This window comes from Bombus terrestris, chromosome 11 (genome assembly GCF_910591885.1).
Source record: "Bombus terrestris chromosome 11, iyBomTerr1.2, whole genome shotgun sequence".
Taxonomy (NCBI): domain Eukaryota; kingdom Metazoa; phylum Arthropoda; class Insecta; order Hymenoptera; family Apidae; genus Bombus; species Bombus terrestris.
Window position 1 is genome coordinate 5,394,640 of NC_063279.1, and position 19,320 is coordinate 5,413,959.

Genomic DNA, 19,320 nt, shown 5'->3' on the forward strand with positions numbered 1-19,320 from the left:
CTCAGAAATCAATTATAACGAAGATTAGTTATAAACAATAGTCTCGTAACAGTCGTATAATCGTCGCAATGGTTTATTTCCGCAGATTTATCGACGTATTATCAAGCACCATTCATGAAACTCAAGTCTTCTTAATGAAGCATTTCAATCGAGAATTATTATTTTACTTGCGAAATTATTGAAATCGTTCTGGCTTTATATTATATAAGTGAAAGATAAATACACGTGTCGAATATCATATTTCCCCCGAAAATCGTCGATGGTTTAAACATCATCCGTATTCCTACATCGTCGACTGTAGCTGCTTACGGGAAACGTAATTCGCTAATCAACCTGTAGTCGCCGCCACTATCGCCAACATGGCCACGTGCTAGACGTGTTTACGTGAACTGCGTCATCTTTCGTATTTTTCTTGTTCATATACCAAAGTGTTAGCTGTGAGATTACAGTGTTGGGTATCGGATATGGTCATATGATGCGCGTGTGGTGACCAGCAGTCATTAACGTGCTCCTCGTGGGCATGGCGGGTGTGGACGTGCCTGTACCACGGTGCACCTGCAACGTCAAGGATTTGACTACCTGTTCCGCTGTCAATCAGGATTCACTCACGAGTAGAGCCGTAAGAAGTTATAGACCACATGGGAGCCTCGCCAGGTTACTTTATGATAAGCAGAAGGCGGATGAACAGCTCGAAGCGTACGACAAAACCCAGGTAAATATTAACGTAAATAGGTTACATTTCCTATTCAATCCCCTGCATACATATCTGTACCCAACCCGCGCGTACTCCGTTCTTCGTATCGCCGCCTGAGGTCACGTCAGTGGCCTCAGGACCGTAGATACGTAATAGTGCTTCCAGCTAAAATAACGCAACTACATTACATTTTTATTTAACCGATTTTCTAAACATTACTACAACTGTTATATTAATTTTACGATGAATTTATTTTCAATGTATATAGATGTATATATATATGTATTTCAACATTGTAAGGGAAATTCATGTTATCGCTTCACGTAACGAATTTGGCCGTTTCAAATTCGATACAGGTTTGATCGTGCTATATTGAAAAGTAAGATTTGTTTGGTAGGTCAGATAAGATAGCAAAATTTGGAATGCAACTGATTCGCGCGTTTATTTTCGTATTATTTGATGGATAACTAGAGATATGTTCGGTGTCGACCTTAGTCGCGTTTAATTAAAATAACGTCGAGGAGAAATTTCTTTTTCCGTGAATGAAGGGTCTCTTGAATCTGGTCTTAGTAAATTCCGAGTGGCGCACGGGCCAGCAGGGTAATTGGGTTGTCGGGGGAGGAAGTAGCCACTAAGGCGAAAGCAAGGGGGAGAGAGCGAGGAGAGCAGTAATAATTAGTACAATTACCGCACAAGGCCAACCACTGACTGCCCTCTCATTCCGCGAACGACGCTACTCAAGAGTCAAGAGCATGCTCAGTAATTACAGGATAATTACGTTCTCGATATTCCTGAAACATCTTCAAACGCCAGTTCCGAACACCGTCCGAGCGTCTTGCCTCGCTCTATTTATAATTATATCTTTATGGTTGCCTTCAATTCAACTCCTCGAAGTCACGAGCGATCATGCCGAGACCGTTGATCGCGTTGAATCTATGAAAACGATCACAAGACAAAAGTCTGCCAACTTGGAACCTACTAACAGCGCTAGTTGCTAGTTACACAACTTCAAACGTTCAATCTATTAATACCGACAACAGCGTGTGATGGTTCGCGTTTCGATTCGTCGTTACTCATGCTACATGATTACAAGGAACATTGAAAATAATGGTATAGTTCGGAAGGAACAGATTTTTAATTTTACCATAAAGTAAGATTAAAACGTAAAATTCGCTCTTGCGAGAAAAATTGAATTTGGAAATGCAAAAAATTAAGACGACGAAAGCATAAAATTCCTGTGACCGATAGTGGTTGGTTTTGAAATATTTTGAAATTAGCAGTTACGTGTAATGTTTAACTTTCTGTTAGGTACTTTAACGAGACTGTGACAAGCAATATTTATTTATAATAGATGTATACTCGGTATTATCGTCAGTTCAATGATTGTATTTCTTATAGGAAAGGTATTTAATTTTTTGTAAAGTCAGTTAAATTTAAATGACGAGGTATTGTTCAATTAATCGCTTGAATTCTTCAAAATTTACGAACAGACGCATATTTTATATAATCTAAGCCTGGAAGTAGAACGCAGAACTTAAATACACGTTCAATTCTTCCTACAAAATTGAGCAGATTTTTCCTTAGTATCGTACCAAACGAATTTACAAATTTCACAGGAAAGTAACGTCTCGAAGAGTTTTCGCCTACCATTCTTCCCTTTGAACTTATTCTCAGCTTCGAACATGCCTTCGTACAACAATCTCGAACGCGTCCTTTACATCTATATCGTTTCACAGGCGGCCAGAAGGAAAACGAGAAAAAAAGAAACACACCTCTTTACGTTTTCCATTACGTAGCTAGCATAGGTTGGAAATCCGCAGAAAGTCGACTGGCGCGTCCGATCGCGTATTTATTCATCTAGCGGAAGAAAGAAGCTTTTATCGGTGTTTGCGAGAACCTTTCGCGTGCGACAGAGAGCAAATCGATTCGGAGGGCCGCTCGCTCGAGCAGGTGCTCGCAGGAAAAGGGAAGAATCCCATTCGGTCGCGTGAAACGAGAAATTTGAAATTCGTGCGGAGGGACGCCCCCGCGAGATTTGCCTCAACCCCCTGCCGACCGAAATCGAGGCGAGACGTCGCTTCACCTTCTCTCTCTCTCTCTCTCTCTCTTCCTCTCTCCCGACCCTTTCCTCTCTCCTTGCGTAGCACTAGGTAGTTCTCTGTGCCTGCCATCGCCTAATATCCCTGAGCAGTCTGAAAACTTTACTCTCAGACCGAGTGACGTGGATGCGTCGACCCGGTGGTGTTTTAAGGTTTTTAAAAGACTGGCGGCGCCGTTCGTTTCCTCGCGGATCCTCCTCTAAGGAAAGAGATGGAAAAATAGAGAGAAAGAGGGTCGCGTGGAACGCTGCTTTGAAATATTAAGTAACTGATGGATGAGACTCCTGAGGGGAAGAAAGAGAAAACTCCTGCAACCGAGACAACTACCATCGAAAGACGTTTCCGTACTTTTACACCCCGTAGCCTAAACAACGTGTCCCATTTCTTAGGAATTTTAACTCGTCCTCGGTGCTGTCGTCAACCAGTTCACGGCAGCTTGCGAAACACGCGTATCTCGAGCTCGCTCGTAATAATAACAGCAACGCTCGTGATAATAATGTTTATTACCTTCGTGAAGTGTGGCAAAGAGAAGTCCTGATTGCGAGCAACTTCGGCGAGGCTAATGACGATTCGCTTTGACCATGTTAAATAGAATTTCTCTGTTTGCTTGATGAGGCCCAACTGGTAACTACGAGACGCGATTTTAAGTTTAACCCCTTTACGTTCGCGGTGCGTCGCGACGTCGTCGCGAATGTAAGTAGATCATTTGGTGTATTATGGATGAAATATTTAACGAATTACACGAATGAAATTGCATGGCCAAGTATGTCGTTCGTGGCCCAGGAGACTTTATAGTAGCTACTGTACAAGTATACTTAGACGATATTATAGTTGTGTGAATGTGAATTAGAAATCAAGGAATCTCGAAAGATATTTCATAATAATTTATATCGGACATGCGGGCAATTATGAATATGGATTTTGAAATTATTAAAAATTTTGGATCAACGAAAGAGGTTGCGCTTACGCAACATAAGATGATACGTTCCAAGAATGTAAATATTATGTACGATCTGAGAGGAAGATGTTATTTTTGAACGCAAAACACGAAGAGTATATTTTCCAAAGACTTGTCTTTTTTTCTTGAGGTTCGTGTTATAATGATATGTTTTGAAGTAGATGCTAATTTAAACGGAATTGTGTTATGGCGAGTTAAATTTAACTATGACGTGTACCATAATGGTCAAGTATCCGAAGAACGATTGCTATTTACGTCCTTTACGTTATCAGTGAAACGTTACTTCGCGAATATTAATTTCAAGTGAATTTCAATTGATTTTTTAGAACATAATATCGTATACGATACTACTGTAATTTAAAAAAGATACTTTTAGATTACTCTTCGGGAATATTTGTCCGTCGTATTATTCATGATCGTTCGTCGCGTGCCACATTAAGAATTCTAACAGTAACTCGTCTCTTACGTCAAACTGTAATAATATTTTCTTGTCGTGACACGCAACATAACAGAGTTTAAAGGCTAGCTATCTCGGACAATTTTTAATACAAGAAACATACGTGCCTATTACATATAACGTATATATAACAAAGTCTAAAAGTTTAATAAAATCATTTATTTAAATTAGTTAACCATCAACGAATACTGTAGCGTATTGTATCGTAGCCCGTGTTGCGACAGTTCGTCTCGATGTTATCTCTGACGAAATCGGACACCGTACGACGGCCGAAAAAATCAAAACAAACACGAGTGACAATGTACAAAACAAGTGGACGGTCGAGCGATTCGTCATCTCCATCCAAATAGCATAAAAAACCGCAAACGACAAAAATAAATATACATAATGTATACGCGAGCGCGTATTCATAGACTTCGAAGCGTTCTTCGAGATAAATCTCACATACGATAAATACAAAGACCGGGCATATACGTACATACGTACATACTTAACAGCGGAGAATAGCACGTGACAAGCATGGCTCAGACTAAATAACGACACTGTAAATACTATCGAGTCGCGATAGTTGTTACGCGACGCAGTAGCAGAGCGCGGTACAACGAACGAATCTAGAGAGGAACAAAGACGAGTATACCGTGCGTTATCGTTCGCGCGCGATGGTATTGTTTCGAGAAAAGAACGACCAACGATGAATACGACTATCGTTCACGAACATAAAGCGAGATCTAGGATCTTTCGCGGCACTTTCACGATGAAGAATCGCGAAAGATGTTGTCGGGACCGCGATAAATCCGTATGGTCGGTGGATCTTCGTTTATCAAGTCGTATAATCGCGGGCGTGCGTCGTGTGCGCGAGCATGCGTGCGCAGTGGATCCACCGGCCGAAAAACTGATTTCTGCAGCGTAGATCGACGCTCGATCGACCGAACAAGTCGTATTTATGTCTTTATTCGTACGCGGGATACCGGTTTCCACCGTGAACGCCGATCCATTCGGCAGAATTCTTGTTCGCCGTACACGATACGCTTTGTCGCCGAACTTCTTGCGCACGAGACGCGAGTTGCCGATGCGAGGGGGCCGGTGCCGCCGACCGATTTGAAAGTCGCGGGGCAAAAAAAGGCACGGTTCCAAGACGAGACTCGGTGAAACGAAGGATTTCATTAGGCCCGTCCCTCCCGGCTCTTTTGGTATTTCGCATTTTTGCTGATTTCTTCCGCGCCGGCTTTTCGTCGAGCATAGACCGTGAAAAAGCAACGAGCGATAAGGAACGTTAGCCTGGCATACTTTTCTTTTTTCGTTCTTGCTAGAGATTTCTTTTGCATTTGCTACGCTTCGTAACAACGTCGGTGAACCTTTGGCTGTAACTCGAGTCGCTGATTTTTGGGAATTAACGACGTACAAGGTTCGACTCGTAATCTCCAGCTACGCGTCGAGGTTAAGTTAATGAAACAATTGTATAAATTATTCGATGGCGAATGTATCTTTCTGTCGAGCAATTTCGCGTTCTTCTTTTTATCTAAACATCGTTATTAGAAGATTACAGAAGATCAGAAGCTCTTCGATCACTAAAAATCGTTAATGTATGGTATCGTGGCAATAAAAAGTTTCTGTTTGTAACTCTACGCACGTACGATAACTATCAGGCACTCGTTATTGTGCGACGTTGGTGCCATTACGAACAGGAATCAATTAGCAAAAAATATCATGTAAACCGGATCGGATCCTGTGATTCGGGATCTACCAACAGGCCCGCTTGTACCGCCTTCGTCCTGGTCAATTCAAGTTTTATTAACACTTCGTAAGGTGTATCATTTCAACCACTTAAGTCTCTGAAATCGTCGACCAGACACTTTACGTTTCACACGCAATAACGAGTTGCTATTGCCCCGTGAAAGTAGATCAAAATTGACGCGATAGGTATATTTCGAATTCTGCGAGAGTATACCGAATGTGTCGACGTAAGTGACGTTTAAATCGGTACTCGATCTGGTAATTTCGTAAAGTAACGATAGATTCAGAGAAATTTTGTCTTACTTTCCAGGCTCAGCTTTGACGAATGCCTTTGACGACAAAAAATATTGCACGCAACTTGTCTTTATTTAAACGTAATTTAATATATTAAATTCAATCGTAGGTAGATAAGAAATATCAAGTGAAACGTTGAAAAAATACCATCCTATTTGTAAGGTGATAGGAAATCCGAAAGAAACTAGGAATATATCTTTACTCGCGCGAATCCATAGAATAATAATGATCAGAATTTGATTTGCTCGTGAAAAAGGAACGTTACGATCGACTGTCGTTTTCTTTCTTTCTTTCTTTTAATTCGAAATTCGAAAATCAGTGACAACTCGAAATCTCGATCGACAGTATCGAAACAAATAAATGGATGAAATCAAGTTTGAAGGATATGGGCAGAAGGATGCATAACTTCCAGGTAACTTGGCCTAATAAAAGATCAAACAACCGTAACTAATATCTGTTCTACTGTAAAAATAGAAAGACACAGATATCTAATCGAGCACTCGTTACCTTTAAGCAGAATTCATGATTAACTTCGGTACTTGCTTATCTTTTTACTACCAGGAAAGTGTAATCCTCTCGATCACAGATAAAAGAAAAAATTCAATCTTTGCAAGCTTTCGACACGCTAAAATCTGATTAGTCGCGATAACCGTCTCGGTATCCAGAGAAACACCGTTTCGTTCTGAGGTTCGCATCTTTGAAACTATTAAACAACCACATGCGCGGTTCTACGTGCAGCGATAAAGATTCTGCTCTAGCGAAGCCCGCGGGACTAAGATCAAGATCGAAAAGCAACATTTCGGATCCTCCTCTCGTTAGCGTGGCAGCTTCGACCGATAAACGTAGAGGAGATTCATCGCTACGAAGGCTCAGAGTGAAATAGTTGGTAATACGAAATAGTTGGTAAAACGAGATTGCCGCGCGCAAGGTGTTATCCTTCGCGACAAGCTAAATTAGCGAGTGTACGGAAGATTTTCGCGCGCACCGTATACTTATCGTGGCTTCGACAAAAGCATCGCGATATCGTTCCTCCCGAAGAACAAAGAAGTAAAGGAAACGAAAAGCAAGGGGCAGAGGGGAAAAAAGTTAAAAACCAAGAGAAAAAGAAGAACGAGTAAAATAAATATCAACGGCTTACGAACGGCTCGTGGATATCGCGGAGAAAAGGAAGAGATATTATGGATGTACGAGAGAATACGATAGTCCTTTCCGTACGTGAACACGGACCTATCGATGAAGCGAAGCGAGGGAAGAAGAAGAAGGCTGTCATAAAAGCCGTGGAAAACGTTGGAAAGCCTGTTGAAAAAAGGCCGAGAAAGGGGACGATGAGACGGTCGAGCCGCACACATCGTAATTTGCAAGTTATTTTACGCGGCTATACGGATCGGATAACGAAGCCGCGGGACGGACACAGATCGTTATCGGCTCGTTCTCGAAATATTCCTCTGGGGCACCACCGGTAAGTCGAGGAACGTACAGAGAGTAGATACGTAACCAGAGAGTGCTCTTCCAGCCGTTTCACGCATGATCGATCGCGTCTCGCGCCAACCAAAGGGACTCCAAACGATTATATCGGTTCCATCCGTGTGGGTATACGTACTTGCTTATACAGGGTGTTTCAGAAAGTTATGCCAAACGTGGAAAGTACGTACACAGCGCTCGTGAGAAGGAGCAAATGAGCGCTCGGACGTTGGTCCAAATATCGTTAGTCTTGGTGTCGTGAGACTTTCTCATCGGTGAGATTATTATCTGCCGTATATCGTACGTTTGAAACTTCATTAACCCTATAAAGAAACTATATCGCGATTATATCGGTCGAATTTCAAGCCGATCTATCTATAGGAAACGTTTGCTTGATACGTACAAAACATAGCGTTTGTACGAATAGCTGTCTTAAACGTATAAATAAAACTTCCTTTTATGGAGAGTGTTTGGTCGATTCGACGAATACCACGTGCTTCGAAAGTTTGGCATCAAACTTCCTTTCTGGAACGTCCTATACGTAGCTACGTATACGTCTGCATGATGCGCTGTCTGATAACGATCCGATTCATTTTGCATCATCGCGGATAGCGCTTACAAATAATTTCGAATCGACCATGTTCGAGAACGATCGTTCGCGAAATAGTTATAGCTGTTTCCTGAGCGGCAAGACTATGTCCAAGAAGATAGTTGATTGCGATTGGTTTAGCTACCAGTTCGGTCGTGGCTTCGGCGCTGGCTTAAAACCTTGCAAGATACGTAACTATTTATCCGAGAGTATTAGAAATTTATTTAGTCGGACTAGATGTCGAGGAATAGATATTATTATTTAGTTTCTACTAGATTTTATTTGCAGTTGTAAATGTCTATTATATGATTATACATTTATTTTATGATTATACAGTTGCACAGTTAGTTTATATATATATATATGTACCTATATACGTGGAATTATATAAAATTGTACGCGAAGACCACAAGAGAATAACGCGATAAAAGTCATACTTTGTACTGGAGAAATCCTAGAATTCAATATGCCATCGATTAATTTCCATGTTACCGAAGCTGTCTTTTTATTTACTTTTAAAAATACCGTCCACGTTTTATGTATTTTTGCTTCTTTAAATTTGTCCTAAATGCACGAATATTCACAGTCTATTCGCGAGATTAGCTTCGTTAGATCTTCGCGAAATTCCATAGGCTTATCGCTACGTCGTTACGTGGATACGAGGCGACACTCGTAAAAGCATAAAGACAAGTAGTTCTTCGATTTATTTTCGCGAACGTACGAAAATTTTCGATGTAGAATCGTCGTTATCGTAGATCATGTCGGCAGCCTGGAGGATTTAGGAAACTCGAATTGCCTCTCTTCTCGCGCAAACGAACTGATATTCTAGGCGCGGCCAGCTTCGTTAGTCGATCGTCGATCTCGATGAAAAATCCTCACGGTTAGTTACACCGACGCTTTCTGCACACCGCTGCTTTTCCAATCAACACTCCCCACTCGAAATGTTCACGGTGCGAATCTTCTAAAAAGGGGCACCATCTCTGCATTCTGCCCTTGCGCAATTTTGTTCGATACTCTCCCAAGGAAAGAGAGGAAATTAATTGAAATTTACTTGCTGCTTTTCAATAACGCATAGAAAAGATAATTAGTCTTTATTGTTATTAGAAACCTAACGAATGGAATATTGATTTTCTGATTTTTATGTCGCTCGATGACTACCGATAACTCGTCGTTCGAATAGGTGGTGCAAGGATATGCTACCGATTAACTTGTTAATTGCGAAGTTTAGCTTCAAAAATCCTTTACAGGCTGCGCAGATAAAATGAAGCAACGACGAGTATACACGTCGATCTCGGGGCAAATCCTCCTATTATAGATTTTACGAAAAATAAGGCGAAACGACGAAGGAAAGAATTAACAATTCATCGTTGAAAAATGGTATTGTTATTAAAGACTTGAAAATTACGAAAAAGTAATAAAGTAAGGCGCACAAAACGACTTGAGAAGTAGCCGACGCATCGAGGAAAATAATCGAATCAATTTAGAAAAAACAATATATTATACAGAGGATAATCGATATACCAAAGAGAATAATCGAATGATCAAACTTTCATTTTTCAAACTCTTTTTGTCTTAAGTAAAATAGATGATAATTTTACTGGAAGTATAAAGAAAACATATCGCTAAATGTCATTTGCGTTACTTTTTACTAAAATTGTGAGTTTTTATAGTAAATGGTAACTTTTTATTTCGAACGACGAGTATACTCGTTGAACTTGGTTAACTAGTCGAAGGTGAATAGCAAATTCGACGAGTTCCGTGCAAAGCAGAACAACTAATTGCCGTGGAATGGAAAAGAGAACGAAATTTCTTATCCCAAGCCAGCTGCGCAACGATAAACGACAAACGACGTATTCCGTTTGAAAAGGTTGTCGCAACAGCTCGATCTCGCTCGCCGAGTCTCGGACCGCGGTTCGACGAAGAAGAAAGGAGCATCGGAAGGATCGATCGATTCGAAAATCCGTAGCATTTGCATCGGCGCGGTTAATCTCGGGGACGTGGCACTCGGTCGTCGCCGGTGAAATCACGAGACAGGTTCGGAAACTTGGAAAGATGGCGTCGATTCTCTCCCACGGCGCCAATATAACGCCTGCTTGGCTCGCGCCCGCCACCGCTGCCGCCTCCGGTATAACATAATGGCACAGGAAGAGAATGCGTTTGACTCGCGATCCAACACGACCCTGGAATTCGAAGAGTTCCACGTACGAGCGACCAAACATCCCCAGTATTCTTCGCGGAAAGCATAAACCGCTCGACGAGCGTTGTTTATCGTTCACAGTTTACCTACGCCAGGTTTACGCGTGCTTCGGGCCCCCTCTCCATCTCCGAATACTGGAGAGATTTTCAGAAAAAGAAACTCGAGGAAACACTTGCTTCGTTGAGAGAAACGAATGCTATGTATATATCGCGATATCGTAATGGTTGAGAGAGTGAGAAAGGAAATGTAGATTCAAGATCTCGCGATTCGATCTACGCTTGGCAAAATTCCATTTTATTGGACGAATGCCGGATAGCTGCAGACAGAGACGATCCTACGTCGAGGTATAATCGTTGGACACACAGACAGACGATATATGTACGTGTATCGCGCTCTTCTTAACTCTTCTCGATGTTAATTAACTTATTAGTAATCCGTCGACGAAAGAGAGTTTGCGGAAAATCGTACGGACGAGCAATTGAAAGTTAAATAAAGTTACGTTAGGCGAAAACTTCTCTATCGATAGACGTTGAACGACTGATCTTAGAGTATCGAGGTAACGTTGGAACGAGCAAGCTGTAGGTAAGTAGGACAGTCAAAAATGTCGTAACCTTGAAATACTCCCATTGACGAGGAATAGTAGGTACAGTGCCACGGGTTATACGGCGAAGTTTACGTTTCACAAGTTCTCCTATGCACTACAGCGTACCGCCATAAACAGGCACATAACCATTCGGCACGAAGCGTGTTGAACACGAGTCTCGCGCGATGAGGCGCACAGATCTCATAGACTCGAACTGTGACGTGAAACTGCTCTTTCTTTCTTAGCTTAAGTACTGATTATCAAGCACGTTTGTCGCATTGCTTTTTATTTTCATCCTTTTCCGCTTTTACGCAAGTACTTTGTTATTAAGACGTTCGTTTTATTACGCTGGTCGCTTGAAACCTAACGACGAAGAAGCGAGTTTGTTATGAACAAATTTGAAAAAAACACGAGACTGTGATGCTCTATGATGCGCAAAATAATTGGAGGAAATAATCTCCTAACGAAAATTAACCATTTTGGTTAGTAAAAGTTCGAATAAGTGCGGCATTCTGCCCTACGATCGATGTTTATAAAATTATATTTTATTTACGCGATATCTTTACATTTATATCTTCCAACTATATTACATTTCTATAATTATATCTTTTTATATGCGTGTCTCTCTTTTTCATCGTTGCAACGGCCTTCCATAGATCATTTTCGTTTCATTTTAACACGCAAATGCACAGGTCGTACCATCGCATCGTAATACTTAATATGTATACGTATAGAAAGATCGAGGCGTCCGTGTCGTTTGTCGGTGGTACGCGAGACGTTGATTTAGATGAGCGTGATTTCCGAGTTGGCTACTTGTTGTCCGAGTGGAGAGATGCGATTGGTGCGTGCGCTCGACTAGACGGAAGGTGCGCGAATCTGATTCCCTTTTGCTCCTTCCCTTCGACGATTTCGCCCCGTCTCTGTCCGACGGTTGCCTCGCAGAAAGTCGCCACTAATGACACAAAGAGGAATGCTGTCCGGTCTCCGCACGAGCACCTCGGTAGCCATTTGTAATTCGTGGTGAGAAAAAGTCGCGAAAAAATCGCGAAAAAGTCGAATGAAAGTGTGATGACGGAGGTGGAAGCAACGTTGGCTACTTGCAATTAGCGATGCATGCTGCCAGCTATAATTAAAATCGTACGCCACTCCTTCTGTCTGTCTTTCCTTCTCTCGTCCGCGTAGCTCGCGTAGATTGCTGATTTTCAGATTCCTTCTTGGCCACCTCCCCTTTGTCACTGTTCCAATTCAATTACCAGGGAAAAGTCGTCGAGAGTTCATTAGAGTAATGATCGAGTTACATGATTCATTGCTTCGACAGATGCGGCCCCGAGTCGAGCAGTCTCTTTCTCCAGTTCTTCTTCACTTGAGGTTAATTTAATTAAGGCGTTGTTCGAGATGAGTAATCTGGCCGAGGCTATTGTTTCGCGTATTTGTTGCGCTTATTGTCTGCTAAATTCGCTATCTTCTTGTTTCAGTATTTCTATCTTTTCGTCGGAGAATAATATAAATGCATTGCGAAAAAGGTTGATGGCTCGTTGCAGAGGAATACGAGCGGAGTAAAACTTTCCAAGTACAAATTCGCGCGTTTCTCCTCTCGAAAATTAAAGGCGTATGGTATCGAATTATTTTCCTTATCGACGACAACAGGTAAACAATTATCTTTAAATCTATTCTACTCTGGATTGGTCTAAAAAATTGTCACGCTTAACGAAATATCCGTCTTTAAAAGAAGAAATACTATTCGAGACGTACTCGTCGTTCTTGCAACGACGATCCAACAAAAATTCCCTTTAACACTGTCCAACAAATTTCTTAAAATTTCCCGTTCTATCTTGCAATTATACGCACTTCGTTGCCTTCTTACGTTACGTCTTCGAACAAACATCGTATTACATACTTGCAAAGCGATTTAAAAACTCAAGCTCGAAATACGTGCGATAGAACGAGAGGAAAAAGAAAAAGGATACGAGAGAAGTAAGAAGAAAGAAGAGATTGGGAAATCAGAGATAGCCAGGGCCCTATGGACCTCGACGATGACAGAGTCGACAGAATATTACAGAGGTTTGCCGGGAGTTAATTCCCCGGGGCCGAGAAGGGACTGTTTTAATTAGAGAATCTAATTGATGGCCGCGTACGGTGCGGCTGCCGAGCAATCCATAAACGACTTCTTAGGGCCGCGCACCTGGGCACCACGGCGTTAATTACTCTCCTTCTGTGGCCGGGTCCTTCCATCTCACCATTCCCCACCTACCTTCTTCTTCTTCGTCGTTCTCCTCGTTTTTTCCAGGTCTCTTGACTTGCGAGTCTGAAAGAGGAACAGGGAATAATGGGGTGGGAGAGCGAGAAAAAAGGACGTACAAAAAAATAAAGAGTGCGAGAGAGGAAAACGGACGATTGCCTGGTGAGGAAAAAAGAAGGGATGCGTATAAGGAAAAAGAGAAGAGGGAGAGAGAGAGAGAGAGAGAGAGAGAGGAAGGCGGAAGGTAGAGGCAAGGTGAGGGAGAGAAAGCAACAAGTGTCCCCCGTCGCGAGGCGCAAAAGCATTCCTAATTACGCCCCTGCCCTTGGAGCGAAACGAGACAAAAAGCGCGTTGATTACATTTTCGTATAATTTCATCGGTCGGCGCTCGCCATTAAGAGCCACCACCGCGCGCAAATTAGATCGATTCCTTAATGCCCCGGGCCGCGTAATTGGTTCTCATTCTCGGAAGCTGACGGTGAAATCGGATATCTGTCGTGTACCACAGCCACACTGAGCCAGACTGTGCCGGTGCTGCCGGTGTTGCTGGCGTTGCTGGCGTTGCTTGGTGCTTAGTGGTAGTGGCATGGTATATACATAGCGATGGTCGGTGGTGATGGTCCGGTGGTGGTGACCGCCGCCACCGATGCTGCCAGCGGAGGACCGGTCAACGTAATTGCTTCTCCGACTGTTTTGCGGTTCCGCACCGAAACCGTTCGCCGGCACCGGAGGAATATCGTTAATGTCGCGATACGCGGCTCCGATAATGAAGCGAGAAACACTTTTTGCCGGACACCTTGCGGGATGTTAATGAATCGCAAGGGGGCCGCGGCTCTTATTTCGACGCATTAACCCACCGCGAAATTTTGCGGAGGCCGCGGTCTCGCGGAACGTGATGCGTGTCGTGATTGCCTGCGAAATTGAAAATATTCCTGCCCGATACTCGAACGTGGCTTTGGATCGTTCCTTGCTTCCTTCGGAGCGACGAGCCTGCCTTTGAATTATAATTTGGTACGTCGTTGCTCGAACGTATTACAATTATCGCTACGTTCGACCACAGGAAAATCCTGTCGGTAGATTTCAACGTCGATCGAAACGACCAGAGGATAGCTTATCGGTAATTTAATTTTTATACCTAGTTCTTGCGTCTCTATATGTTTTTTAGATTGTCGTTTTACGGACACAGTGTCGCATAAACGTCGTATTAGTTTAACGTTTGTATCCGCTTCTTGTACCCGTACGTTCTTCTAAATTGTATGTATAGAGGAAAGAAAGTAGATACTTTTAAGAATTGGTATTTATATTAGGTTTGAAAAATATTTCACACACGCACGCGCGTAATTTTTGGCCTTGTTGCAGTGGTATAAGGTAGACAGAACGAAAATCCGGGATGATTTGCTGCGTTTATGGATTCCCCTTGGAACAGGACTGCACCACGATCAACCCGACAGAACCGCCGAAATCTTCCTAATGAAATCCATCGAGAGATCGGACTCTTTACCATTGCAAGCCTGGCATTCTCTGGCAAGATCTGCTCTGTCCTGGTTCATCAGCCGAACTTCCATAAACGGGTGAGTACTGTAAACCACGACACGAAAGATTGGAAGATTGTCGCGTTAAATGGACTTGATTATCCGCGCGTTTAACGTCGTAAAAACCGAATCTTTTTACCGATGCAAATTTCATCCGTATACAAACTGCATGCATCGCATACTAGCAACTAACGACACGTAAAACGAACTGCTCACTGTTCCAAATTCTGTATTATCTCGTCCAATTGTAAGATACAAATTTTATGCATGCCATCGATTTTCAAAATGTTACGTTCCGCTTAGACATACGCGCGAGATGTAAGAATTTGTTCAAAGTCTCCACCGAGATCGTTAGACTCGGAACGAAATTAAACGCACGGTTATTAAAACGCCGAGATACGTCCGTGAATATACCTGGAAAAAGCGTCAACGATTTTGCTCGGATCGTGCGAAGCGCGTGAAATTTGCCTTTCGTATCTTCGACAAGAGTACAGCTACAATCCAGAAGCCTCGGTAACTCTGATAATCTCTACGACTCTCGTAAAACCCTCGGATCTTCCGACGACATGGAACAATTTCTCCTCGCATAACCGGAAGCACAGCCCCCCGACGAATACTCGGCGAGTGCCGAAAATCCACAGGGTCTCTTTGCGAATCTGCTGGCATCTCGCTAGGGCAAGGTCTCGGCCTCGGCCTTGCTAAGGTAGATCGTTTGCGAGGTGATGAAAGGAGGCTTTCCCTTCTCGCCGGTTAATTAATAACCACGCAGATACGATCTCCGCCTATCTGGCTGTCCGATGAGGCTCGACAACCTGGTGGCAAAGGCTCCTCTGCCGGTTGTACCCCGTTGCTGGGTCGGCTCTCGAGCTGGGTCTCTTCTCGGCCGCTAGACAGGTTAGAAAGAGAAGGGAACGAAGGGCTAGAAAGAAGAAAGAAAGAGATAGAGACAGGTGGCAAGGGGTACCTGGTAGAGGGAGAGGGGAATGGTTATTGATGACCAGCTTTGTTTGCCCCCCGAACCGTTTATTAAAATCCAACGCGGGTGATTAACCTCTCCCCGAGCTACGCGTCGTCCTGGCAGCTACCAGGCGAAACACCTCCGCATCCACTGTGCCGCCTGTGTATATGGGATTGACCGGGGAACCGTTTATTAAAATCCAGCACGGTTATCCGCGTGCTACTAGGCGGGACAGCCTCGCCGGTCGCTTCATGAATTAGAATGATGCGCAGCTTTCTTTCTTCTTTTTTTCTTTCTCGCACGAATTTTCGAGACCGTGTAGGCAGGATTGAGCAATTAACGCGTTACGGGAATATCTGGATAAAGGGTACATCGTGGGATACATTTTTGGCGATTTTCTTTCGTTAGGTTGATTTTATTGGGCGTTTATGAAAAATAACATATCTAACGTTTATAGAAAGTATTAGGTTGTCCGAAAAGTTTCTTTCGTTTTATAGGGAAATAATAGATGCACATTTTTTGTTTTATATTATTTCATCGAATTACGTATGATCCATTTTGTTTCGATAGAACATATCCATATCTGTCATTTCCCTGTGAAACGAAAGAATCTTTTAGGGCAATCCGGTGTGTCTTGAAATTTGATTATACGACACCGTAAGTAGACCGGTGTAAATAGCGTTTACGCAAGTTTAGATCTTTATCGGTGGTATCGTTAAAGAAGTAAGAGCTTTTTCGTCGTTTTTTTTTTATATGGGAACGGTAGGGAAAGCACAGTGCTTTGTCGCTTTCTCGTTAACTTGACGTCGAATCGATAAAATCGATGAGTACATTTTGCGCTCGTATTAAAAATTCGATAGTAGACAGGATTATTTTCACCACAAATGTTAAAATTATCGATTCATAATACGAACTATGAATTAAATTGCCAGAATATTTCGAATATTTTTACGTAATACGGTATACTCGATATTCGTGAAAAACATTCGTAATACCAAGTTGAATTTAAGATGGGTATTATTCGCGACGTGAAACAAGGGAAGTAACTAAGCGTATAGGTAGAATATTCGGCGTTCCAAATTGCATCGCCTTATCGGTTGGCCCTGTGCCGTGGACTATCAAGATAACTTTCGTTTATACCATCGAAAATAGTAATTCCACGCTATCAGATAATTTTCGTTATGCTCGACCTCTTAACTTCCATAATCTCGCAGTTAAGGCTGTTATTTTAAAAATAGAGCCTGTCACGCGTTATTTTCTTCGCAGTTTTTCACCTTCTATCGTTACGTGAATACTTACTTTTATATCATAATCCAAGTATATTATCTCATCGGTATGTCCGATTATTACTTTTTACACACACTCCACGTATCTTGAAAAACAAACTCTCAATTAACTAAAAATTTCTCCCGACCATTTTAGTATTCGTTACACTTTCGACATTCTACGGTTCGAATCTAGCGACTTTTCTCGTTCGTCGTTACGGAAGTCGATGTCACTGTTACGAGTGAAAATAGCTATCGGAAATCATCGATGTTAACTCAAAGACACCGATGATCTTATTTTCTAAAGCAAACTCTTTCTCGGACGACCAACTATGCGCTAACTCGTTCTCGGAAAGAAACCGGATCGATCCACGCTACACAGTAGCCTAACTCGATACATAATACTAGATGCGCGTTTATTTTGACTCGATCGATCATCGACGGATCCGGATCCCCCTTGTTTCCATAAAGAAACCACTATACCCTCGCTCTTCGGTGCCACGGAATTATCCGTGTTGAAATTCCGAGCATACAAAACGAAATTGCACGATAATGATATCGTACCGTAACGAACGAGGCTGCCTTGTAATTTCATCCATAAAGTCTGTTAACGAATTTCTAAGTTGAAAGAAAATTGTATACGCGCGATACACGTACGTATGTATCTCAGACTCTGTGACTTCTTTTCATTATCCGAAAGTCAAAATCGGTTTGAAACCTCGCTCCTATATGATTTCAAACGATCGATTTCATTCGATAACGACCGACGATAATAATCGATAACGAAGGAATTATTATTTCGTACGAGTGCTATTCGAAATCCACGAAACGAAGTTCGAGTATGAAGATCGACTTGGACTTTTCCAAACACGCGTCGAACTTGATCCCATCGCTAGTTACGATGACTCGCCACGGCTTAAACAGCAATTAGCAGCCATCGTCCCCGGGCTTTTATTATGCGTATTCACGGCAGAACGTTGGCACGGAAGGAGGAGAGCCGAAGCCTCCAAACTAGGATGAGAAGAACGACGGAGTCACCTGGGTGACGTTCACGTGACGTTACAACGCACTCCCGCTGAGAATATTAATTACATTCCCCCCACGGCTGATCCCTTGCATCTTGGTAGCCGCTGACTTCGAGACCCGTTCGCTCGTCTCACAAATTAATCATAATTAGCGGTGAGATGTCCTCCATCGGTTACCAAGAGAGAAACGACCAGCGAAGCGAACGATTTCGAGCGAACGAAAGATAGAAAAGACGAAGGAGAGAGAGTAGGTTAGAGGGGATCGAAAAGCATCTGAGAGGAAAGACAGAAGAAGAGAAAGAAGAGGGAGAGACGAAAGAAAATCAAGTCTGGTCGAAGCGTGCATCCGTTCGCTTGCAGGACGAAGGTCTCGATGTTCGCCTTTCTCAAATCTTCAACGTCGTCTTCGTTTTATTTTTCGTCCGGCTTGATCTTTCCCTTGGGACACATCGAGTTTCTAACTTTTTTTTCTCGCTCTGTGATTAAACAGGCGACTTTTAATATGACGTAATTGCAAACAGAAGCTACTTATTTCGGGCTACAGACGTAAGTCTCTCGAACGTAGCCGAATCGACGAAGTTTTACGAAACTGAAAGGTAGAATTATTAATACGAACGATGCCTTAATATCTTCGATAGCGTAATATCGTGACTCGAAAGTTTGGAAAAGAACGAAAAATGCGCTGAATCTTAAACCCGTTTGCCTCTAGAAAATACTACGATAGACGCGACTTATCGTGTACTTTACGACGAGTTTTGAATTAAAAAACACTATAATATAATATACTAAAGGGTAATATACTAAATATATAAAGATCAGGGGTACGATACGTTCTCATTCTCTTTCGTTATCGCATCAATGATTGGTAAAGATGACGTCCGGCGATATACAAGTTCGATCATTTCGTACAAAATTCAAGATCGAACGTCTTCGAGTTCGATCTTAACTCGAACAACCCCTACCCTACCACGCTTTTTAATTCTACTGCTGCAAAAACAATCGCATATGCCGTGAAAAAAAGAAGATCGGATACTCGGTGTACCTGAAAATGAATTTCAACCTTCGAACGAAATTGCGCGCAATTTTCGAGGGATCCGGGAGCAGGTGGAGACCCACGTCGAGCCGAATCGTTTCGCAGCTCCTTCGATGTCAATTAACAATGATTGCTACATCGACGTGGAACGGCCATTATTTCTAATTGTTCGCCGGAAATGTTCTCCTTGAACCAGCGAGTT

General features: G+C 42.5%; 1 protein-coding gene across 4 annotated transcripts in view; it reads left to right on the forward strand.

Moving 5' to 3' along the window:
* Positions 1-336: 336 nt before the first annotated feature.
* The window catches only part of LOC100646428 (protein-L-histidine N-pros-methyltransferase), a 41,295-nt gene continuing 22,311 nt past the window's right edge, over positions 337-19,320 (forward strand). For 3 of the 4 annotated variants that reach the window (XR_002308178.2, XM_048410240.1, XM_048410239.1), the window contains exons 1-2: positions 337-712; positions 14,665-14,876. Coding sequence is in view for 3 of the 4 variants with exons in the window: in XM_048410240.1 (XP_048266197.1) it covers positions 521-712; positions 14,665-14,876 (404 nt within the window). In the remaining variant the exon portion in view is untranslated. The remainder of the gene's footprint in view (positions 713-14,664; positions 14,877-19,320) is intronic. The other variant, XM_003398796.4, reaches the window with a different exon arrangement.